We start from the raw sequence: 25077 nt of genomic DNA on the forward strand, positions 1-25077 counted from the left end.
GCTGGAAAGTCGCGCAGCTTGATGAGGGAACTGAGGCGGTATATAAGCAGAGAGGTGAGAGCAGGGGAAACTGATTACCGGTGATTAGTAAAGCGAAGAAAATGCGATGCTTGTGATATGTAATGCTTTTAGGTTTTTGATGAAGTTCATAGATAAACATTTTATATTTGATGGATTCCCGTAAGAAACCAGTATCTTTTGCCGTTTCTAATATAGTTAGTTTTACTCCTTTGCAAAACTTATAACTTACAAAAACTAAACGATTCTTTAAGAGGCTGGTGTTGAATTTGAGTCAACATTTTTTTTTGGGGGGGGGGGTGCTTAAATTGCATGGTAATAAGTCAGTGATCTGTGAGTAAAACTGGTGATATAGATGTGGTCGGATAGAGGATGAGAAACCCACTAATAGCCAATCCTAGGTTTTATGGAGCCATCTGGTTTAAGCCAGGATAATTGTTTACAGTGTGGGTTAAGGCCTCTCCAGGAGTCCGAAAGATTTAGATTATTGCAAAAGTTCTCCATAGTAGGATTAAGGAGATAAACTGAAGTTTTGGGTGGGGATCTGTCCATCCATCCATTCATTTTCGATATTGAAGTCACCTACTATTATAATGAAAATAGATTTTTTTTTTGTTTGTATCTCAGTCTGAATTTGTAGTATTAATAATTTGTTTTGGCTCATATTGTTGCGACCATACACATGTCCTAAGATTATAAATGAGTCACACAGCAGCCAGATAATTACTTCCCAGGACAGTCATTAAAAAGAAAGGCGACACTTGCTTATCGTGATGTGCCATGTGAAAATAAACCTTATCGCCCATTGATTTGACTAATTTGACTCTTGAATTAGAGTGCAATGTGCCTTTTGGTCTTTAAAAAACATAAACACAGCTTTTCTTTTGGTACTGTCAATGTTTTGAATTAAGGTAGATCCATGTGAACAGACAGTAAGAGGGAGTAAACTAAATAACTTATGAAACATAACTTATGAAAAATTACAAGGCAGGTAGCAGAAATACATACTACACTGAACAAAAATACTAAACCTAGACTACAAACTAGTAAACAGAATAAGAAATAGACCAAGACCGAGTTCAGACTCCCAATTAGACAGGTCAGGTAAACCAAGGAGCAAGGTTTACTGTCCGGGAGTAAGACGAGGTTCTAGCAGTGAACTGTGGGGAGAACTGGGTCTAAATAGTGAGGGGAACAGGTGTGAACAATAATGACTGATGATGAATTTTGGAATAAACAGGGAACAGAAAGTGGTGTAATTATCCACCACCAACCCCAGGCAAGCATTCTGGCCCATCCCTACTTCACTGAGATTTCCTATGGTGGCCATCTATCTACAAGGGTTTGCCAACGACCCGGCTAAGCCTAAGGCTCCGGTTTCCACCTCGCCCCCATCACCAAGTCGGAGGATCTCACCAACAATGGCTTTCTGCCAGTCCCGACCGTGGAACCAAGCCATGCCACTCTCTTCGGAATGAAATACAACCTCAGAGTTGGCCGGTGCCCCACCCCGCCCTCTCCTATGGATGCCTTGCAACCCGCCTCGCTGATCGCTCCCATCGATGCATGGTTCAATCTGCGGTGGCAGCTAACAACATCTTTATTTTAGCAAGGCTCTGCTACCCGACGCTCTTCCCGCCAAATATGTTGCAAGCTCTCCAGCTCCATCCTTGCCATGTGTACCCATTCATCTCTCTTCCATCGCAAATGCCATCAGAAAGAATATGCTGGAGGGACCTATCTGCCCTGATGGTCTTATTTTCAGCACCTCATGAAGGACATGCAGACAGTGTCCTATTTGCCGCCATGTCACAGCTCAGATTTCCCTCAGGCTCCTCCCATGGAAGACAGCACTTATTTTGGTCCTCACCTTCATGAAGAGAGTGAGTGGCCTCTCTGCCCTTTCAGTCTCCCTGGAGTGTCTCTCCATCCGCAGAGACCTCAAGTCTGGATGTTCTGGCTGTGCCCCCTCACACTTCTGAGAACATGCTTCCTCTCATATAGCGCGCCAGATGGGAGGCATGTCCGCTATACAGCTTTCCGAGCGCCTTTTTTTGCATTACAAGGAGGGCTCTGCGGGACTCTTTCCGCTCAGCACCTGGCCCACTGGCTGTGTGGAGCCATTTCTCAGGCATATCAATCCTCTGGGGCACAGACTCCAGAGGTCATCTGGGCACACTCCACAAGAGGAATGCTTCCTCTGTGGGGCTGCTCAGACGGATGTTGTTGGAGGACATATGCCTGGTGGCATTTTAGTCCTCCGCGTGCTCTTTCGTCCAGTTTTATCTTTGAGCCATTTCAAGCCCCTCACTCTCCAGTTCCAGAGTGCACACTTTGGTGACGGTTAGTTGTCTTGTCTCTATATTCTGGTTCCCAGGCCCGTAGCGTACATAGCAAGTGCTTGGCACCCCTCCCCCACTTTCTCTTTCTGCTTTCCCACTGTCTGCTGGTGAATTCACAGCTGTGACCCCCCCACCCCTTTTACTTTTCACGGTTTGGGGCAGTCCAGCTGTGAAGCAGGGTTCTGTTTTTCCTGCTCCAAGCTGCTGTATGTCAGTACTGGCCCCACTAGTACAGTATGCTGGCTAAGGGAAAAAGGTCCGTTTGAGGGAAGATCTTCATAAAAGCTGCTCTTTTATGGTGCGACTGACGACATAATTGATTGCACCATGAGAGTGAGAAAGTAGCAACTTTTTTGGCCCACGTAATGGTGGGCGTAGACTATGCTTCTTCAGTTGGCATAGTGCGAACAGGGAGTGATTAATTACGCTACAGCCAGAGAGCTGCGCAACATAGTCATAGAAGCTAGCGTAACAATACTTAACCATCGTTATCATCTCTGAGAATCATGACAGATAATTGTCAATCATATAATGCATGTTTAAAGAGAAAACATTGGTTTGAACAAAAAAAGTCTTTTGGAAAAGTAAAGCCTAGATCAGATCCAGTTTATTAAGTTGTCGTCTTTTTCTGACAAAGTATTTGGTGGAAATTAACTGTGAACGTGTGATTTATTTGTCTTTGAATGTCTCCATTATTTAGGGGATTTTTTAGCCTGTTAGGCTGCGATTATCTGACCATTTATAACGGCAGTGTTACCTCTGAAGAAAGCTAATTTACAATTCTGGGCCAAGTGGCTGCCGAATTCCTTGCAGATTTCCAGACAGCATCCTTATGTTGTCTCGTCACAGATGGTATGATAATCTGTCGCATTTTACCCTCTTGTTTCCCTCCCGTCCAATGCACTGTGTTGATGATATTATCCATCGGCGTAGCCCCTTGCAGTGTTATTTTGGAGATAATGTGTATCATGCTGTCTCGTGTTTTCACCTTCTTGTTCCCAGAGACCGGAGATTGTATCCCCCTTATTTTAGAGTTTTTTCTCTTACTGCAGGGTTTTCTTTCATTACATCGGACAGCTGCTTCTCTTGCACCTTTATTTGTTCTTTGCATTTGTTTATTTCCGGTCCGGTTGGGAATTGGGAGCTGAGGTCTTCCATCTTTGAGGTTAGGTTGTTTAAAGATGAGAGGATTACATTGGAGATTTCTTCCCCCCCCCTTCCCCCCCTATTCTTAGGAGGAGGAGTTGTTTTAGATGGTGAGGGTACTAGTGGTCACAAGAGTCCATCAGATGAAGAGGTTTCCATTAGGGCCGGGGCTGTGTAGTTGTGCTGGTTTGTAATAACAATGTTAGCTTCTCCGGTTGTTCGTTCCTTTGTTTGCAGTGCTGTCCATGACACTTCAGGCTGTCAGGATTTCTAATGAATACAGTTCTGTTGAGTTGTAATGTTTACAGTAAATCAGTGGCACTGTTTAGAGTGGTATTAGGACCTGGACATGCAGGAAGCCACCGCTGGTATCCATACCAGTAAGAGAATACAAGAGAAAGAAATGCACACAGAAACACTAAATGCAAAAATACATACAGAAAAATCTTTTCTGTGTATCAAGCACAAAGAGTGAAAACCCATATTGATGTGTTTGTCGGTTTGAGATAAATCACGTGATGGATACAGCTGCTGTGTTGTAAGGAAGTGAAGCACCAAATTGTGTTTATCAGGATCACTACTTTTGACTGTATCCATGGTTAAAGGAGGAGACTGATATTTATGTAACCATCTGGGATCATTTCGATATTTTAACGCCACATAAAGTTTCCACTTTTGCTCAGTTTTTATTTAAGTTAATTGTGAGATATGTTAATATATATTAATTTTGAGAATTGTGTGATATGGAACCATAAGGTAATTTATATAGGGTTTTAAATTCTATTCTAGATTTAATGGGAAGCCAATGGAGAGAAGCTAGTGAAGGTGAAATATGATCTTTCTTGCTGGTTCCAGTCAGCACTCTTGCTGCAGGATTTTGGAATAATTGCAGACTTTTTTGGGAGTTAATGGGGCATTCCAAAAATTGGACAATAGTCCAAGAAGTAACAAATGCATGGACTTTTTTGGCATCACTTTAAGGCAGGATTCTCCTAATTTTGGAAATTTAGGTGGAAGAAGGCTGCTCTACAGACTTGTTTTATATGTTAAGGAAAAATCCTAGTCAAAAATAACTCCAAGGTTCCTTGCAGTAGTACTAGAGGCCAGATTTATGCCATTTTAGATATGGTTGGACATCATATTTCTGAGATTTTTGGGCCCAAATACTAGTGGGAGTGCATTGTGGGTTCTGACACCCTTCTATCAGAACCAGTATAATCTTTTTTTCCCAATTTGAGGTACATTAGCTTTTCTACTGGAGTGACCTACGCAGGCCAGTCTTAACTCCCCATCTGCATCACTCACCCTTGGCCACTCCTGATGCGTTAGGTCTGGACCACTGAAGACTGAGAACATACCACATGAGCTGCAGTTGTCTAACCATTACAATTTGGCCCTTGACAGTTACCCAAATACTTAGGCTTGCCCATGATTTCTGCTTCCAACACATCAACTTCACAGAACTAAATGTCATCTTGTTGCCTAATGGTATATCCCACCAACTTCTAATGAGATAAATACTGTGTTTCCTTTCATTCGTTGTTGTCCTAATGTAACGGCTGATCGGTGTATAAAAGTTTGCCTGATGATGAAGACAAAGTAGGTCAAAATGTAGCGTTAAAAATTTGTTAACAATTAGTTAGTTTTTTTAATTCCAGTGGAGAAAATATTCTTTTTTCTTTCTATTCAAAACCTATCAGCATTTTGAACAGGTCATCTTTTCTCCCATCTGGTAGAGTGAAGACAAATCTTGCATCTGGGTATAAAATTAATCCCTTTAAGTATCACTTAAGCCAAATGTGTATATGTAAAACATTTATTGTGTACAAAAAGTAGTTCCACAAGTTAATCATTGAAAAAAATGGACATTTGGCATGCCCCCCCCCCCAATGTGAACAATACCACATTTCTGCTTTAGTGATTAAGACTTGGGTGTTTAAAGCTCAACAGATCTATAAAAGTCAAATCTACTACTACACTATAAACAGAACTAGTTGGATCAAACACATTCAACTTTTCCTCTAGAATCTGAGCATGATTTCACTGTAATTTCAACCACTAAATGTAACCATTTTAAGAATAAACACGATAATCATGCATACTAATATGCAACAAAAGCTGCAGAATAACAAAAAAAACATCCTTTCATGGAGATAATTTTGTAATTTAATTTGACTTTGGTTTGCCAACAAAGTTAAATTCAGTTTGACCAGTTCTGGCAAAAATGTTGGTAATTAAAAAAAGCTATTGCAGCAGGGACTGACTGAATTTACGGCTTTTCATACCAGTTGCTGAAATTAATTTCTGGAGGAACTTAGATACCAGTGAATATAAAGACTTTACAATATCTCTGTTCTACAGACTAATCGATATCAGAGTATTAACTTAAGTCACAATTCAACACTATCAGACCTTATAAATCAGTTGCTAGACACACAGTTGAAGCCTCTGACAAAAATGAAAGTCAGAAGGGGAAAGACTTTCTTATTCAGCATTACAGTGCGTAGTGTTTCATATTTTATCAAAATGCTGAAATATATATTAAATCCACACAATTACTTTTTAGCCTTCTGTTTAGACAATGAACACCCAACCTTAATTAACCGCACAACAATTTCTAAACACAAAATCATAAATGAAGCGTTTCATGTAAACAAGTTGATTACATAACACAAGGACTCTCCAAGAGAAAATAGTAATGTAAAGCACAGCATACAAACAAGATAAAATAAGTCTCCCAAAATGATGCACAAGGTGTGAGGCCAACACTCAGAGACAATGCAGAGAATACAGAGCTGGATATTGCAGTCCCTGAGTATCACCTCACACACAACCAAACAGTGGCAATCTTGTGTCAGCTTTTAGATTGACAAAGCCAGTCACAAGTCATTTGTTCGCATCATTACTTCAGCTGCACAGCCATTGAAACTAAACACAAAACCCACATGCATCATTATAGATCCAGCCACATTTTGGCTTTTGTTTTAAGGTCAGCAATGTTTCTTGGCTGGGGGGTGGTAGTAGGGGGTATCTGGATGAGTTGGTTTCAGTGCACTACCAGCAAAGAAAACAAGGGGACTTATTACATTACAGTTGAAATGTCTAACACTTGACATGTAACCATGACCAACATATTTTATGGTTGCAAACACTCTTGTCCAACAGACCATCAATTCCATAAAGAAGACATAAGTAGACCCATCTATCAGGGCTGTGACACACCGATCTGACTGTGGGCCAATGGTAAGAGTAACTATTGGCCTCCTCTTTGCATTGTGTCCTGCATTATCTAAAGCTTTTTGTCCAATCTGAAGTTTTATTGGGGTTTACGTGTCAGTGAGTGAGCCGAAACATAACACCCAGCATCAAGAAAGCCTGAGAACCACAATTTCACATGGTTGTTGGAAAAGAAATATAAGCCAATGTTGGACTCACAGTTAACAAAAGGCAAAGCAAAGGACTGACTTGCAGTTTTAATGACAAACTTCACCCCCCTCCCAAAAAGAAAAGCTTTAATAAAGCTTAGTAGTTTTGCCCTCAGTTAGGAATTTTACTGAAGTGATATTTGTTGTAGGTCTCTGGATTTCAGTGTGCACTTTAACAAATTGGCAAGCAGGATGTCGAGCCAGGAATCCTAGGCAGCACAACAGGTTGCGTACAAGTTCACTTTCTTGCAAAAGTGGCTGACATCATTCAGTATCGAAAAGATTTTTACTGAGCTGCCTAGAGGATCTGAGTCAACACCTTGCTTTCCATTTTACATCACATTTTCTTTGCACCAGAGACCACACAAATGCAGCAGGGACAACGGATTCTCTGCTTATGTAATTGCCATCAGAATTAAAATTGTCAGTCAAGAAAAACCTGTAGAGACCATCTACAGATAGTATCAACAGTTAATTGTCAAACTTTGTTGATTCTTTAAAGAAGTTCTTGATTTGAGAGTTTAAAAACTGCAACATCTAAAAGCTGTTCATAACGCTGAAGTAATTATTTAATTGTATTTGTTTGCTCTCCAAAACAATATTAAGATCTGCTCTTAATTTTTTTAACGCTAAACTAAAATTATTTGCTTACGTTTATATTGACAGAGCAGAGGCCCTTATCCTGAGAATCTAAGTAACAGGCTCTTTCTTTTTATTTTTGTTACACAATGCTGCTGATCCAATACAAACAAATCTGTACAGTACTATTAGCAGTGGTGCAAATATTTAGTTGGGACACCACAGTTTGACTTTTTGGATTCATGGCCTTTGAGTAATACAAAGGGACTGGCATTGATAATTATTTTTTTAAAAAACACATTGAGTGGAGGCGAAATAGAGCCCAGTAGCTCAAAGGATTCTTTGTTTCATAAACAATAAAAACACCAAATTATGAGGGAGGAATCAAGATCGTATCCGAGGGCTTCCAGAGTAAAAAAAATTTTAAAATGGCAAAAGTAATGGCCATAAACTGAACACGTAAGCTTTACATGATGGCGCACTCTCTTGAAGACATTTTGCCCTGCAGAAAAAACAAGAAGTTTTGATCAAAGATTAATAGATTAACTTTGACTGGTTATTACATATCTATACTTAAGGATACTTAATATCAAAGACAGGCATGCTATACTTGTAACCACAAAGGGTCTGAATACTTCTGAAATTTCATTTGTTGTTGCATTGTCACTGTGGATTGAGTAGAAATTAATAGACAAAATGACTACTTCAGATTTTCAAATTCAGATTGAAAAGCTGAATTTGGGGGGTGAATACAACAACGTTTCATAGTCATATCTCAAATAGTCAGTCAAATATTTTAAAGAAGAGTGAATTCATCGTTAAGTAATGGAAAAATTATGGCAAAGACGTAAATCTGCCTAGAGCAGGCCATCCTTAAAATGTAATGACCATGGAAAAAGAGCTTCCTCTGTTGTTTGGAAATGGTTCCACAACAAATCAGATGTGTATCAAACATCTGTAATTTGCAATTATGGCAAATACATGAACCAAGAAGAGGTGGAAAATGCATCAAATGTGTTCCACCACCAAAAACATCAACAATATAAGGTGGTGGCCATGGCAGATGTTAAAGCAGTAACAGTAACTTCTTTTGTTCAGAAAAGGTAAATGGTCTGCACTTAAATAGCGCTTTTCTAAGTATTGGCACTCAAAGCACTTTACACTGCTTCTTATTCACCCATACGCACTAATAATCGATGGGGGAGCTGCTATGCAGCTGGGCAACACTCACCAGGAGCACCTAAGTCAGTGTCTTGCTCAAGGACACTTTGACATGTGACTGGAGGAGCTGGGGATTGAACCAACAACTGTGGGATTGGTGGATGCTCTACCGTCCTGTGCCACAGTCGCCCCAAACAGTAGCTTTAGATAACTGTTAATCTTGCTACTATGCCACTGTGATGGAACTCTGTCCTACTCACTCACATTGGATGACTTTGTTCAAATTCCTGCCACAACATTTTAATGGGGGTTGAGTCAAACTTTGATAGGGCCACTCCAAATCTTTAATTTTCTTTTCTTTTGAGCCACCAAAAGTGCTCTTAGCTCTGATGCTATGGATTACTGTCTTGAGGCTTGAGCTTCAAATTATGGACTAATGACCAGACATCCTTTGAATTTCCTAGTGGAAAACAGAAATCACGTTTTCCTCAGCTATAGCAAGTTGCCCATGTCCTAAAGCAGCAAAGATCCTCCTTATCTTTACACTACTGGCACCATGCTCAATCACAGAACCAATGTTATTTTTGTAATGCTGTTTGTAGTTTCAGCCAGATATAATGGAAACCTTGCTGTTGGTACATTGTATTATCTGAAGTAAATTAATAATTATAAATTGAAACACAATCCAAATAAGTATACTAACAGTTTGTGCTTCCTCTTCCTCATCCTCTCCATTTTCTATCTCCACCTGAGTTTTGGTAACACTCCTTCTGGCCACCTCCTGCAATCATAGTCAAAAGCTGATTCATAAAATTTCATTCATAATAACACTCAGGAACAGCATTTAATATACAGAATGATGTGGTAGACTGTGTAGCAAAAAAAAAAAAAAAAAAAAAGACAAATAATAATTCATGCATGAATGTCTTTACCTCGCCATCAGCGTTGATCAGTGAGGTAACAATGTAATTTCCTGTGCCCCAGGAAGCCTGGCTCTTCCATAGCAGATCAGAAGGAGGACTATGGGCCATACCAGCATCAGCAGACCACACCTGTACACACACATGCAGGTAAGTACATATAAAATGACCTGTTACAAAAAATCTGTACATAATATCAACATGGAATTAATAATATACTGACCCAGGTTAAAAAAAAATTGGTGCCTCAAATGTACTTAATTTTATATACGAGTGTAATTATTGATGTATTATTGTGTAAATGGCACATGTACAATCAAATTTTATTTTATTTAGTTTAATATATTTTTGGATTAGGAATAAAACCATATTTTGTATGTAGTCTAAAAAGTAACTGAAGCTGTGTTGCGGAGATGTCATGGCCACAGCCTCGGCCACACCAGCAAAAAAAAATTGACAATATTTTATCCAAGTTGTATTAACATAATTTTTGTTTTTCTTGGGTTACCAATCTGCTGGTTTGGGGAAGTTGGTCATCTGAATATAAGTTTGTACAGCGCACTTAAATAAATGTTCTGCACTTATATAGCGCTTTTCTACCTATTGGCACTCAAAGCGCTTTACACTGCTTCTTATTCACCCATTCACACTCACACACACTGATGCTGCTATGCAGCTGGCCAACACTCACCAGGAGCAACTAAGCTGGGGTTCAGTGTCTTGCTCAAGGACACTTCGACATGTGACCGGAGGAGCCGGGGATTGAACCAACAACTGTGAGATTGGTGGACAACCACTTAACCTTCCTGCACCACAGTAGTTTAAATACCTTCAACTATATATATATTTTATGTGTATGTGTATGTATGTTTTTATGTGTAAGAAAACCTCATTTGCTAGGATAATTTTGTTGCTTCTGTGTTGTGTAAATGTAAAGTTGTCTTGTCTGTATTTAAAGCAATAGGTCTACCCCTTATTTCCGTCACTGGTTTGACCAGGCAGTATAGTATACGTCACCCATTTTGTTAAAACATGTTAAAACTTTAAGGACACACAGATATTTTATACAACAACATATCAAATCAGGAACAACTAGAGGTTAACTGTGTCCTAGCAGAGTTAGGCGGCCACACAACGATTGACCCACCTCAATCCAGTATTCTAGTTCACATTTCTCACCGTGACTGACTGTCCAGCCTTGAGCACAAACTTTGGGGAGAACTTGTAGATGATCTCATCCCCATTGTCAATCTGTCTCTTCAACCTCCAGTTGCCCAAAAGCTGGTCCTGCAAATCACAAAAACCTTACTGTGAAAGTACAGAAACCTCTGTCCAAAATAAATTCACCCCCTCTCTGCGCATGCAAAACAGTTATTATTCATCCCTGTGGATTACTCCAGTCCCCAGTCAAAAACTGAAATATTTACTTAAAAATCTTAATACTGAAGAATTACTACATAAAAATATTAATTTAATCTATACCAGTGTGGCTGTGCAGAGACTCCAAAATGGTCAGTAAATGATATTCTGGGTCTTTAGAAGTGGATTATATCAAATGCTGCAGTTCAACCAGTATAGATGTGCTAAGTAGTATTGGGACAATGGTTTACACTGTTACAAATATAAGACTTTGTGCTTTAAAATGAAACTATCCAAGTTTGCCAAAGTTGGATAAATCCTAAATCTAAAGGGGTACAAAACTCACTCCCACATAAGGCCTTTTTTTTGGAATTAGAGTTCACACCAAACCTTTAAATTTAAAAATTCTTTGAATTAAATCACTGGTAATGAAGTAATTTATATTCAGTTTTTGCTGTGACACTAAGACACTACTAATCACCAAATGCTGGTCATCTGAAAACTTTCCGTCATGCAGTCTTACATACCTGCTCAGTATCATTGGTCAGTGTGACTGCATTTCCATCCATGTCAGTAGGCGATATGGTGACTGCTCCGCTAGCAGTAGCCTCTTCTGACACCAGCTGCTGCCCCTCTCCCCGTCCTATCTCCGGCAGATCCCTAGGCTCCACTTCCGCTCTCTTCCTCTTGGAGCGTGAGGAGGAAGATCCTGTTATCCTTGAAACAGTGACTCGGGGTGATGGGCTCGGGGAGAGCTTCAGTCTGAAAGAAGCACACCAGCAGCTAGTGAATTATATGCATAAGCTGAGCTGCAAGGGATTAGCAGAACTAGGTGTGGGTTAAAAACAACTCCTATATAAGCTACGGTTCAATTTCATCTACTATTCTTAACTGATATACATATTCCAATCAACTTTATTTACAGTCTCTAGCACCAATTCACAACAAAGTAATCTCAAGGAGCTTTACATAATAAAGATATATAGAGAAAACCCTACAAATCCCCCTTAAGCAAGCCCTTGGCAACAGTGAAGAATAAAAAATCCCTTTAAGGCTCAGGGTGGGCGGCCATCTGCCTTGAGCAGTTGAGGTGAATGGAAAGTGGAGACAAAAAAGAAAAAAAAAAACAAAAGGCCACAAAAAAACAAGTGGCAGGTTGGTAGGACTAGTAGTGGAGCACTGGAAAACACAGCTCAAAAGCCGGGTTACCTACAGAAAGGGACAGAGAGAGAGAAAGACAACTACAGGGGAAAAGCCTCTCTCTCTTTTTTGAAAGTTAATATTATTTGGTGGTGAAAAAAATGGGTGAATTGAGAGGAGAGAGGGACGAGAACAGGAAAGGTGCTCAGTGCATCAGAGAGTGGGTCCCCCAACAGTGTAAGCCTATAGCAACTAACTGTAAGTTTTATCAAGGATTAATGTTTTAAGCCTAGACTTAAAAGTAAAAGGGTGTCTGTTTCCTGAATATGAACTGGGAAGTTGTTCCACAGGAGAGGAGCTTGATAGCTAAAGGCTCTGCCTCCCATTCTACCTTTGGGGAATTAGGAAACCACTAGTAGACCACTTCTTTTTGGCTTTTACCAGTGTTGTTTCTGTACTATGATACTCTATGGTACTCTAAATCCTACTGAAAGCCTTGAGTGTTGAGAAAGGTGCCTAAAAAGAAAATGCGTTATTATGATTTCTGTACAGGTGTTTGTATAATTGATTTGAAACAACATTTTCAAGGATTTTAGACTTTTTAAAGTTGCAGTTTGATTAAAGCTACCTTATAGGCCTTTGGTCCTAGCCTGTTTCTAAAGATAAATTTGATTATATCGAATACAAATGTGTCTATTTAGGTTAAAGCATCCTTGAGCAGTCTACTTGGAATGCAAATGTTAATGATAATGAGGAAAAAAGGCAAACCTCAGACACAAGGTCAATGTGCAGCACAGGTAAAACATACAGCTACTTGATAAAGACCTTTGCAATATTAACATGGGGGATTTATTAAATGCTTTGCGCTGAATAACCAAAAGGACAAATACTGATGAAGGAGAGCACTAAACCATGGTAACAAAGGGAACCAGCTCAGCAGCACACACTACACAACTCTAGGGGGCAAAGAAAATGTACAATGTATTGTTTGGATAGTGTTGAGTCTTTCCGGTACCAATGCTGCGGCAGAAGCTGTTCTCCACTGCTCAAGACATAAGTTAATAACACCACAGAGCTCTGTTTTAAATGAGTGTCCACCTAAAGTCAGACTAAAAGTGAAATTAACACGAACACAAGTTTTTTAAATTAAAATAATTTTAAATTATTTCAGAGCATGATAATTAGGTACTTTTTAAATAGCATGAAAGCCGTTATTATATTTTAGCAGAACACGGTACCTTTTTTTTCCACTTTACAAAAAAAAAAAACCTATATTGCAATAAAACAATACAATCCATATTGCAATCCGTGCAATCATACAATGTAGAGCATTGTGATGATTGCAATAATCCGTTGGAAACAATGAAATGTATAAATTTATATGGTTTAAACATAGAAGTGTCTTGAGAAATTGTCTAAGCCTTAAAACAGAAATTAACAAACAAGGTCTGTAAGAAAACGGAAACTAAACTAGAAAAGCATAAAAAAAAGAAAATAAAAAAAAAGCACTGTGAATAAAAGGATTTTCCAAGCCATGCTGAAAATTCTATTGAAACAGCTGAACTGTTCGCTTTTGCTTAAAGCTGAATGTAAGCTCAACTGTTTAAAAAGCTTTTGCTGAAATAACTGACAATTTTATTTAAACAATGTAAATAGAAATTTGTTAATATAGAAAATAAGCTGAATTAAATCTTAACTGATTTTAAAAAATCTGAATCATTTTGCTTCAAGCAACTAACATAAAATAGTTGGATGGAAATCCTGAAAACTGTAGAAATGTAATAGTTGAGTGCAAAGATTAAGTCAAACACCTGAAGAATAGTAGAATTTATAAAATACTACCACTATTACAAAAGATGATCTGAAGTTAAAATCTTAGTAGGTCAGAGAATGCAGAACCATTTACATCTCAATCTAAAGAAAGATGAAGACGATTTTAACAATTATTTAATCTGAATACTGTAAAAAGTAAACAAAAGAATGTAAATAAGATGTATTTAAAAAGCTGAACCCTTATAATGTTGAAATCCCTTCAACTGCCTATCAAGCCTCAAAGTATTAACAGCATAGTGATAAAAAGTAATGAATCACATTTCATCATTCAGATCAATCTATTCTTCTGTCCTTTTCTTGTGAAAAAACACTTTTTTTAAGCAACCATTTAGGACGTACCAGATTTTGAGATTCTTATATTTCAGGTCACCATATTAGAATTGATCTGTTAAACAGATCAAAGACAGTTCACAATAGACCTTTATTCACACTTCTGCATTTCTCAACCACAAGCCGCCGAGAACAGGCTGCTTAACAGGCTTCTACACAAGCTATTGCTCATAACAGTAATTTGGTCTACATGCTCTACATTTTTGAGAGACAGTGACTGCTTCCATACAGATATGAGAGAGAGAGAGAGAGAGAGAGAGAGAGCGAGAGTAAGAGTTGAGATGGGAGGGAGACAACCAGCTGGAGTTTGTATGTCTCGGTTACATGTTATATACAGAAACATGACAGAAAAGACTCAAAACTTTGCCTCTGAAACAGGGCAGTAAAAAAGCCATATCTGAATAATTTCTTCGCCATGAGCGAAAGAAGGCTTCAAACTCAATGATATGCTTTATGTGAAGAAATTCTAAAACCTTAACTCACAGTCGCGAGTTACATACAGCCTTCAGCTGGGTCTGCTCAGAAAATTCTGGAACCCTCTCACAATAGCTTTTAATAGGGGAATTGGGTGGTATCGTCTGTCCTTTTGGTCATTTTCAACAGAGAACATACATTTCATATAAATGAGAAGTGCATTTTCTGGAAGATGACAATTTTCTCTACCGTTTATTGTATAATTTGTCTGTGAAAGTTAAAAACAGAGCAGAAGAGAAAAACCGAGGAAAAACAGTTTAAGAGCAAAAGAGCTTAAGCTACAGCGCATATTGTCATGAGAGCAGAAATTCCCAAAAACTCAGTGAGACTAAAACTGTGATTATTCAAAAACCGTAAAAGATATTAAAAAGGTTGAAGTATGCCTGACTAGTTAAAGCTGAAAGAAGACAAAGCTGAGGAGGAGCTAAAGAGTCTCTACATTAAGCTGAATGAGAAATAACTGCTGAAAAACGCTGAATACTATGAAAACTATAAAATATATAAAAAGCTAAATGGAAGCATGCATGTCCTTAATAAGCTAAACTTTTTCAAGTTTTGACAGTGCATCTAGCTGAAACTACCTCTAAATGTTGAAACTACATTAACATTAGTATGTACTGGTTACAGGCCTGCAAGTGTATTTTGTACCTGTGCTCCTCTCCCTCCAGAAGCTTCCTGTAGGCATTGATCTCCATATCTAGGGCAAGCTTCACATCCAATAACTCCTGGTATTCACTAAGTTGAGTGTTCATCCTTTCTCTTAGTTCACTCATCTCTATTTCTTTTCCTTCAATGGCTCGCCGGTGTTTGTCTCGCTCTGCTGACAGAATTTCTTCCAACTCTCTAATACGGTCTTCTGAGGTAGCCACCTACAAAATACACACATTTCCAGGCAGCATAATGAATTAGTAAAGCTAGTTATTGAATGGTGAAAATCTATGATTGTGTGGCCATGGAGATCATAAGGCAGTACAGTACCTGTTTCTGCAAGTTATTCAGCTGATATCCAAGGCTCTCTATTCTCATACGGGATTCCTGCAGTTCTTCTTTGGCTGTGTTCATTGCCTTGTCATTAATCTCTGAGGAGACCTTGGCATTATCCAGCTAGAGGGAGACGAACACAGACACTTGTTAGACACATGAGTCTAGGGCATTATTTAATAAAAATAAATAAAGGTTTGATTTTTACCTTGGCCCAGTAGGTTTGCTCCAATTCTTCTTTATAAAGAGAAACCTGCTCATCATGTTGTTTCCTTAAGTCCTATCAAGAAAGCACACACCTGATTAATGCTAATTTTCAAACAAAAGCTTGCTTAGGTGGTGGCTCACAGTAAATTTATCAAATTCCATATTTACAAAGCAACATCACACTGTTTTGGTTTCTGCTTCTACTTCGAAATTATCAAGTTGAATTTTCAATCAGAATCAGTATTAAAGAGTGAGAAGAGTTTATTCCAGTATTACTTTTTAAAGTAGTAGTGTAATGCAGTGCTTAGCATTTGGCTGCTAAGTGTTTATGCCCTTAAACTTTTGCTCATGTATTACAAAAAGAAATAAAATTCTAAATAAAATCATTTTGTCAAATTTGAGACCCTAGTTTCAGCAGGTCAAATTTAACACTTCTTAAGAATGTACTAAGAACATGTTGAATGTAATTAATGTAATGTTCCTAATCTATATCAATGCAAGTATCAAACGGAAAGCTGTTTAAAGTTTTAGCCCACACTGAGCTCTGCTACCTATAGAAGATGAAGCGATATCTATGCAACAGCGGAATTATGACAAGAGAAGGTGTAATGTTTTTGCTCCGTTATTGTCCAAAAACTATTCATCAGTCTGGGCAATGTGTTTTTAATAGTTTTTGGGACAACTGAGGTCTACAGCATCAATAAATGAGTGAATCCAGACAGCAGTCTGGCAACTACCTATATGTGAGTAGAGAAGATTCAGTGTTTGCTTTAATGTCTTCATGGCAATTGTGGACATTACGATTGTTTTTGAAAATGTCCAAATTTATCCTTTGAAGCTTTTTTAAAATGCATAACACGTAGTGAGATACTGACTCAACGGGAAAATTACTAAAGGTTTTCGAAACATAAGATAAACCAGGGAAAAAAAGCTTCAGTATAATTGGTTGACATCATGCTAAAAAGAATCCTGACACACTGTTTTATGGATAAATCTCTTTTCAAGTGGCAACAAGTTGACACGTTTTGAAAAGAAGTGGGGATGTGATTTTTCTCATATCAACAATTGAGTATTAAATTAAACACAAGAATTAATGTTTGTGAGCAACAAAAGGTTAGAATTTATTTATACACTCAAAAACTCCCTTGAATTAACATCTATATAAAATATAGTGCTGACATTAATGGGTAAAGTTTAACAGAATAAACGATAAGATTAAATTTACAGATGCTCTGTCCTCCTCTCTCTGATGAAGCAGTTCTATGAAGCAATATAACAAGGACGCCCGAAGCAGAGCTGAAAGACCACTTAAACGCTGCAATGTTGAGATCTAATAATCTCAGTCGCTGCCCTCTTTAGCTGCCAATACAATGTACCCAGTCTAGAAATGGGTATGCTGAGTAATGTTACCAAAGATTATAGAAATACACATTCTGATTCACTGCCTTGTTCCCGCTAATGCTACCAAACTCCTAAGCTGCACTGAGTGTTTTTTAAGCAGTCTTGTCTCTGCTAAAGGTAAAAAAAAAAAAAAAGTCAAACTGTGAAAACCAGCTATATACACAGAGCCAAGAACAGAATTCCTTAATTGTTCTTGTTCCTGTGTGTCACATTAACATGTTATTAGAGCTTTATGTGGCATCAGCATGACACAAAATCTAGGTGTGACTCGCAATTATTAAACTTTTACAATACATTCATTATTGTCTAACCACATTATTATAACTCGTAAATTTAAATCTGACCACACCACACAATCTAACCTGCCCTGTAGTAACTCCACTTTCCTTTCACCTCAGTCATCCTTTTCCAGAGCTCATTCAGTCCCAGTGCAGGGTATCTGGACACTTTTTAAAAGTAATACTCTATACTTTTTTAGACCTTCTTAAACACCTAAACATAGAACAGTTTATGCGTTTTTCATAGTGGAACAAATGTACTACAGGGCTCAGTGAGATATTTTAAAGGTATCACCATGCTTTTGACCTTAATAACAATTCTAAAATAAATATTTTAAATCAAGTTGGACAAAAAAAATTACTTACTTACTTTTTTTTGTCCATCACGTACATACAGCTGGCGCTTTCAAACCAAATCAGTCTAAGACTAAAGCCCACAAACCCCAAATAAGTCTGAGTGACTACCAGGACCAACAACAAAAGTATCTTTAAAAGACTTAAAAGACAACAGTTTACCTGGGCTCCACATAGACTGTTTTAAACATATGTACACATAGACTGCTGTCAAATGAAATCTAATTGCCCAACTACAGCACTATAATTTGCTTTAAGTCCTAATTGGACTTCATGTAACTTTTCCCAGACTGAAGCACAAGAATAACTACCCGACTTGCTAGTATCACATTTACATATTAAACTGCTTTTGTATTCTCTGTGACCATATCACCAATTCTGTTCAGTTGTAGATAATCTCAACTAAATTGAGGTAACTGCAATTTAGAACTTCTTTAGGATCTGTGGATACCTTGTAAAATTCCAGTATTGCTAGGTGCTTGGGGAAACTGCATATTTAATTTTTTTATTTTTTTTGCAGTGTGGGTTTTGGATTGAACTCTGCACCCTCTGATCATGAGACTTGTTAACCACTTAGCAAACATAATTAGACCCGTGAAGCGCTTCAAACACTAAAAGAGACTCAAAAGGATTTGAATAAGGCGAATTCAATAGAATATGGATAGGATAAATTATATTTGAGAATATACATATTTTCTAAAGTGCATATTTTTGAGGATGAAGAAAATAAAAACAAAGTGTGCTTTAAAAAAAAAAAAAAAAAGAAGCTATTTTTAGTCTGTTTGCTGCAATGGTTGTTTTTACTCCAGTCAACATGCAATAATATAAAATATGAAATATGTCCTGTTTCAAACTTTTGCATTCAACTAAGGCAAAGCTATATTTGTTTTGTTTTTCTAATGAATGTACTATATTCATACTGTTTGTTGTTGCTACCAAGCACTCCCTCAGACACGGAAGCAGTAGGAATGGCAGTTTAAATAAATCCATACATACCTGTAAAGCTTGCGCAAGTTTGAAATCATAGTCCTGTCTGGCTCCAGAATCCACCTCCACGATTCTCTGCTCTTGTCGTCGCCGAGACTCTTGCACCTCCTGAACACAAGGAGGAAAATGGGTTTAGTTATTTTATTCTACGGTGCATACAAAAAAATTTTGTTTGCTATTCTGAGGACAGAAAACAATTGGACAGAAGAATAATGGACGGCTTAGCTAAATTTGTTAAACATGAAGGACTTCTAACCTTAACGTTTTGTAATTCTGGCACTTAAGTTTGTGTACAGCTATTGCTGCCTGTGCAACTGCCTGTGCTATTTATGAGTTCAGACTAAAAAAGTCTGAGGGGAGAATTTGTCATTTCTACATGAGAAAGCAGAAACGTAACTAATACGTTGATTATTTAATAATTGTAAATAAAGATTTGTAGCAGTCCTACAAACATCATTGCCCATTCTCACACTGCTTACCTCTGCAAACATGCTCTTCCTGAACTCAAGCTCCTCCATAAGCGACTGACAGCGATTCTCCAAGTCTACACGCATGAGTGTCTCTGCCTCCAGCTGGCGCTTAGCCACAGCATGGCTTTCTTCTGCCTGAACACCACATCACATAATAGGAAACAATAACACACGAACAATCAAAACTTGTACATAACTGAGTTGACCATATTATAAACAAGATAGTGGAAAAGGTAAAAAAAAGATGCACCTGTTCACCTCTAGTTAGGTGTCATAATGTTTGTCATCATTTGAGCTAATACACTAAAAATGTACAAAGTTATTGTTTTGTTCATTTAAACAGGAAACCCTGCAGTGCAAACCTTAGCCAGCAGGTTCTTGACATCAGCCAGCTCAGAAGCCATAGCAGCATTCTCGCTTTGAGCTGTAGAAAGAGCTGCTTCACTCTTGTTCAGCTTGCCTTCCAAACCACTGGCCCTGGACATTGCTGCAGCGAGATCACCATCCTTCTTCTTGGCACTGGAAAAGAGAAGACAGGTATGGACTCCAACTTATCACCTAGTGCTCCCTCCCAGTCAATTCTAAATGCTTACTTATATCTGGTCTGATCTCAAACAATGTCGTTACCACTTCGACTTATCCTATAAGTTCAGGGTCACCACAGCAGATAATTAGCCTGCATCTTGATTTGGCTCAGTTTTTACACTGAACGCCCTTCCTGACACAAACCTCCCCAATTTCTACCAGCTTTGGGACTGGCACTGCACAGGGATGGGGATGGGCTGTTCAGTGGGTTCAATATCTTGCCCAGGGAAACTTCGAAATGTGGTCTGGAAGAGTGGGGTACAAACCTCCGACCCTATGGATGGCCACCATCTGAGACACTGCTGCTCCACCTCAATCTCAGACAATTTGTGATGCATAATAAGTAGGTGTACTGTCATCTCACCTGCGGGTGGCTTCCTCCAGCTCAGCCTGAGCCTTGCCAAGGTCTATCTGGAGCCTGGCTCTCTCTTTTGCAGTTTCATCCAAAACGCGACGAGCATCAGCTAACTCTGCCTCATACAGAGCCTTAAGGCCCGTCACCTAAAGAGAAGATGTGGTGGAATAGAGTAAAATTTGTCATATGGTTAGATAACAAGATGGGCTTATTGAAGATGTCACAGAGAGCATTAAAAGTCACAGGGTCTGTCATGTTTAGAGGAAAGCTTAAGATCACGTTGGGCACTTTGTTGTTATAAGGCCCCAAGGAATGTAGTAGATAGTGGGTCCTACAATTGTATTTAATTCAGATTCTTGGTATCCTGATTTTATTCGTGATTACTCTCAATTTGAATATGATAAAAATATTAAAAAAAAGCACCAAACCATTGATCATCTTCACACTGAGTTGCACATTGAACATAACTGACACTTAAACCAATTAGTTCTGACAAGGGTCATTGAGAAAAGCAGTAGAAAAAGGTGTGTGAGTGACTATGTAGCTTTTTTATTTGAGAAGATATTCAACTATATAAACAGGTTCTCTCCTACCCTGCTGGAAATCTGGTGCAGACCATTTTTGAAGAAAAAGAAAAAAGAAAAAGATAATGTCTATGGAAAACATCCTTCTTTAATTTTAGCTGTTCCTTTATTGGGACTTTTCTTTTGAACATCAAAACTGTCTCACTCCGACCAAACAAATGTAGACCATCACTTAGTTTCTTTGGTTTTAGTAAACTGCTTTGATAATGTAACAAAAATCGATACATTATTAGGGTTACAGTGATAACAGGCTAATGACTAACTCATTCTATAATGATATAGATAAAAATAACTGGTCAAAGGCTGTATCAGCTGTCTCCAACCCCTTCCCCCAAAAGCTACTTTTACAAAATGAGAATGGCGCATGAGGTACTCATGTTTTGTAAAATGTATTCTCTTTGTCTATTTCAACCTAAACAAGTTGATAAGCTGTTTTTCTGAACCTTAACAAATGTTGGTGTCTACAACTCACATTTTGCATTAAAAACATCACAAAAATATTTTTTTATGTATTTTTGCATTAGCGTCTCATTAGCGTATGCATTTCTTTCTATTGTATTCTCTTACTGGTATGAGCTAACAGCTCCAGTGTTCCTTTTACCACGGGTACCTCTTTGTAGCTTCACCTTCCACATCTTTTCTAACTCCTCTTTCAGCCCTTGGTATTTCCCGAGCGTCTGTTGTTCCTTCTTCCTGATGTTGCTATCACTTGGGATTGCTACATCTACCACTACAGCCTTGTTCTTCTGTTTGTCCACAACTACTATGTCGGGTTGGTTGGCCATTACCAGTTTGTCAGTCTGTATCTGGAAGTCCCACAGGATCTTTCATCCTCAACCGCCTTTGGACGTGTAACCCATTTTGACTTTGGGACTTCCAGCCTGTACACACAACAGATGTTTCGGTACACTATGCCAGCCACTTGGTTATGGTGTTGCATGCATGTTCTGCCTACTAGTATCTTGCAACCTGCTGTTATGTTCTGGATTGTCTCATAGGCATCTTTGCACAGCCTGCACCTGGAGTCCTGCCTGGTATAGTAGAACCCACCCTGATATGGTAGACTCCAGCCTGGTATGGTAGAATCCAGCCTCTATTGATCTTTTACTTAGATCCTGCTCCTGTGCTGCTAAGAGGACTGCCTATGTGCTGACTTTCATTCAAGCCTTCTCCAACCACTGGTAGGATTTTTTGATGGCCACATCATCAGTCAGACAGTGGTACATACTGTGCATGGGTTTGTCCTTCCATGAGGATTCCTGCCCTTCATTCATTTGAACTGGATAAGTGTGGTCGGATGGTAACAAGGAAAGGAACAGAAAGGCAGTCAGACCCGAGGGGATTGTACTACCAGAAGGCAAGATAGGAGATGTTGAGGAAAGCTACAAAAACCTTGGGATCCGACAGGCAAATGGTAACCAAAAAGAGTCTACAAGGAAAGGAGCTGACATCAAGAGAAGGAAGCTCCTTACAATGTATGGAGTGTTTTACTCCAAATCCAGCATCCTGAGACTGTACACTAAGCAGAATGAAGGAGTCAAAGGATCGGTGAGCTTCAGAGCCACTATGAAGGATGAAACAACCAAGATCCATGAACACATGAGGAAGATGGGCCCATGTGATGACGTGCTTAGTCAACAGGTGCATGGTTGTATTTATGCTGCTTGGTGAAGTCTGTCTTTTAAATGAACGTTTTTTTTTTTAGTTGAAATTCAGCCTTGTGTGTTTTGTGTTGTTACCACAAGCCACAATAACAGGCAGTTACCAGTTGGTAACCAGCACCAAATTCTTTCAAAACAACTTAAAAAATGTTGTGCTTTTCAATCATGATTTAATTAGTTTATTTTACAGTTTTCTAATGCAAATAAAGAAGCATAAGCTATAAAACAGTTGAGTTCAAAAGTTTGTATCCACTCCGTATTCTATTTATTAACATAATATTTAATGCATATCACCCAAGTATACATACACTACTCACAAAAGCTAGGGATATTCAAATTTTGGGTGAAATTTCAGAATGCACCTAAAATACCCTATAACCGTTACAGATGAACTTATTTTGATGTTCTCTAAACTTTTTAATGCAACTAGCAGTTCAATGTTTCAGTGCTTATTGTAAAACATGCTTTTCTCTAACGAGGTCATTAACGGCAAAAAACACAACTGGATACATAGATCACATCTGGTCCATGAATCAAAAGCTAAATGTTCTGGTTCAATGACACTTAACATTTAAAAAGTCCTCGTCATCGTGCCATTCAAATTTTGACATGATGAGACCAAGACAAAACATATCAATTGACAAGGTATTGAGACATTGACATTTTTGTTGTGGGATACCTGCTAAAGTTATTAGTTTTTGTTTCAGAAAATTATTTGAGATGAAAAAAGTACCATTACATGCTTCTACTTAAATGCCCTACTTTCATGATATAATATCACTGAAGCCCTTTTTACATTTTCCTTACATTTTACACGAAAGTTGAATATCCCTAACTTTTTGAGAGTGGTGTATGTTTATGAGAAATTAGTAAGATAAGAAGGGGGGGTGCAAACTTTGGCAATTATATTTATTATGTTACTATAACATTCTATACTCTTCTTGGACATTTTTGTTTTTTCTTAAGGTAAACATTTATATTAGCTAAATGAGCATTACTATGTTAGGTTTGTATATCCTTATATTCATTTCAAGGGAATGCAAACAACTCCCTAAAAAGATAACAATGCACCTTTAGCTGGTACAAATGTTTTTTCATTACGAGAAATAGAAGTTACCCTAGAAGAAGAATAATTATATTGTGCAAAGGTTTGCACAATAACTACTAACTTTAATAAAGTAACTTTATTTTACCTGGCATGTATTGGGAAAAAGATTTGCACTGCTTTATTTTATTAACATTGACATATTTCACTGCACTCGTATAACCGAGTGCCTGGGAATCACTTCTAGTCAACTTGTCACTAAAACTAAACACGCACAATTTCAGTATAACCTAGATACATTTAAATGAATATTTAGCGTTAGTAAAACGTCACGTTATAGTAAAGATATGTTGGTGCAGTTTCTCAATGGGTAAAGTAAACTGAGTAAAATAATTCTGGTCACAGTTGTAGATTGGCGCGATAACGTTAACACCCGCTCAATCCTCCATCGTTGTCACGTTTGAATTACGTTAGGGATACGGTAACGTGTAGCCTTCACGTGACGCCCAGGTTATTATTATCATTTACAAAGTTGTTCACCAAGTGAATAGTTATATGTTCTGATTAACTAAACTTGAGCAGAGCATTTGGCTGAAAATGATAAGTTTGTAAACTTGATCATTATCGCTATTATCGCCATAACGATAATACTAAACGTTATCTCTATTGTCACTGTTTTTAAGACTCACCTCTCTCGTTGTCACATCCTCCTTTTCACACACTTTGACCATAAGCCGCTCGTTCTCCACTTCTAGTGACCGGACCCGGTCGATATACACGGCCAGTCTATCATTTAGGTGCTGCAAATCTTGCTTCTCTTGTAAGCGAGAAATCCGGGTCGGGGAAAGAGTTGCAGAAAACGCCGAACGGGCTTCACGGCTTGGAGTAGCAGTCGCCATAGCTGTCTTTTGATAAACCGGAATTTGTTTCAGTGAGCAATAGAAAAAAACACGTATCTGCTGTCTTCGTTAAACGGGATACAAAAATAGTTGAAATCGTAAAGTAACGATGCGATGCAAACTAGTAAGTTTTATAATCATGCAAAGTGCCTGATGTCTGAAACGGTAATGTGATTCCAAGATGGCCGACGCCGCTATCAAGACCGCGCCAAAAGCAGACAACTATTCCTGCCTCGCAATGGATGATGGGAAACCCGTAGACCCGCCCGCTGAGACCCAGCTGCCGACAAGATGGCGTCTGACCGGAAGTTCTTCCTTTTTTTCGGACTTTGTTACGCTTTCCCGAAGTTGATTACAAAGACAAAAAACAAAACAAAAAACAAACAAACAAATATTTTGGGGGGGATTTTTGCATCCTTGTACATGTGCCACAGGGCAGAGCAGTAAAGATAAGCACTAAGAAACTTTGAAAGATAATTGAAAATATTATACATAGCGATCTGAAGTTTCATATACACTCTAATATTATTGTATCTTCTTATA

At 38.4% G+C, this 25077-nt stretch overlaps 1 protein-coding gene across 1 annotated transcript; it reads right to left on the minus strand.

The window, feature by feature from the left end:
* Positions 1-5304: 5304 nt before the first annotated feature.
* On the minus strand, positions 5305-24751 carry lmnb2 (lamin B2). Its single transcript, XM_067513260.1, has 13 exons — positions 24325-24751; positions 20355-20491; positions 19768-19924; positions 19415-19540; positions 18945-19043; positions 15917-15988; positions 15706-15831; positions 15376-15596; positions 11478-11712; positions 10771-10878; positions 9604-9723; positions 9375-9452; positions 5305-8012 (listed from the first exon to the last, which is right to left on the minus strand). Exons 1-13 carry the CDS (start codon positions 24532-24534, stop codon positions 7977-7979), a joined length of 1725 nt encoding a protein of 574 aa, XP_067369361.1. The 5' UTR covers positions 24535-24751; the 3' UTR covers positions 5305-7976.
* Between the last annotated feature and the right edge of the window lie 326 nt (positions 24752-25077).

This window comes from Channa argus, chromosome 8 (genome assembly GCF_033026475.1).
Source record: "Channa argus isolate prfri chromosome 8, Channa argus male v1.0, whole genome shotgun sequence".
NCBI lineage: Eukaryota > Metazoa > Chordata > Actinopteri > Anabantiformes > Channidae > Channa > Channa argus.

Excerpts from the sequence above, each read along its gene's own strand:
- lmnb2 (XM_067513260.1), bottom strand. The coding sequence starts at position 24,534 with ATGGCGACTGCTACTCCAAGCCGTGAAGCCCGTTCGGCGTTTTCTGCA. Across the intron at positions 15,989-18,944 it reads AACTTGCGCAAGCTTTACAG|GACTTAAGGAAACAACATGA; the intron begins GTATGTATGGAT and ends CTTTCTTGATAG. Across the intron at positions 11,713-15,375 it reads CTGGAGGGAGAGGAGCACAG|ACTGAAGCTCTCCCCGAGCC; the intron begins GTACAAAATACA and ends TGCTTCTTTCAG.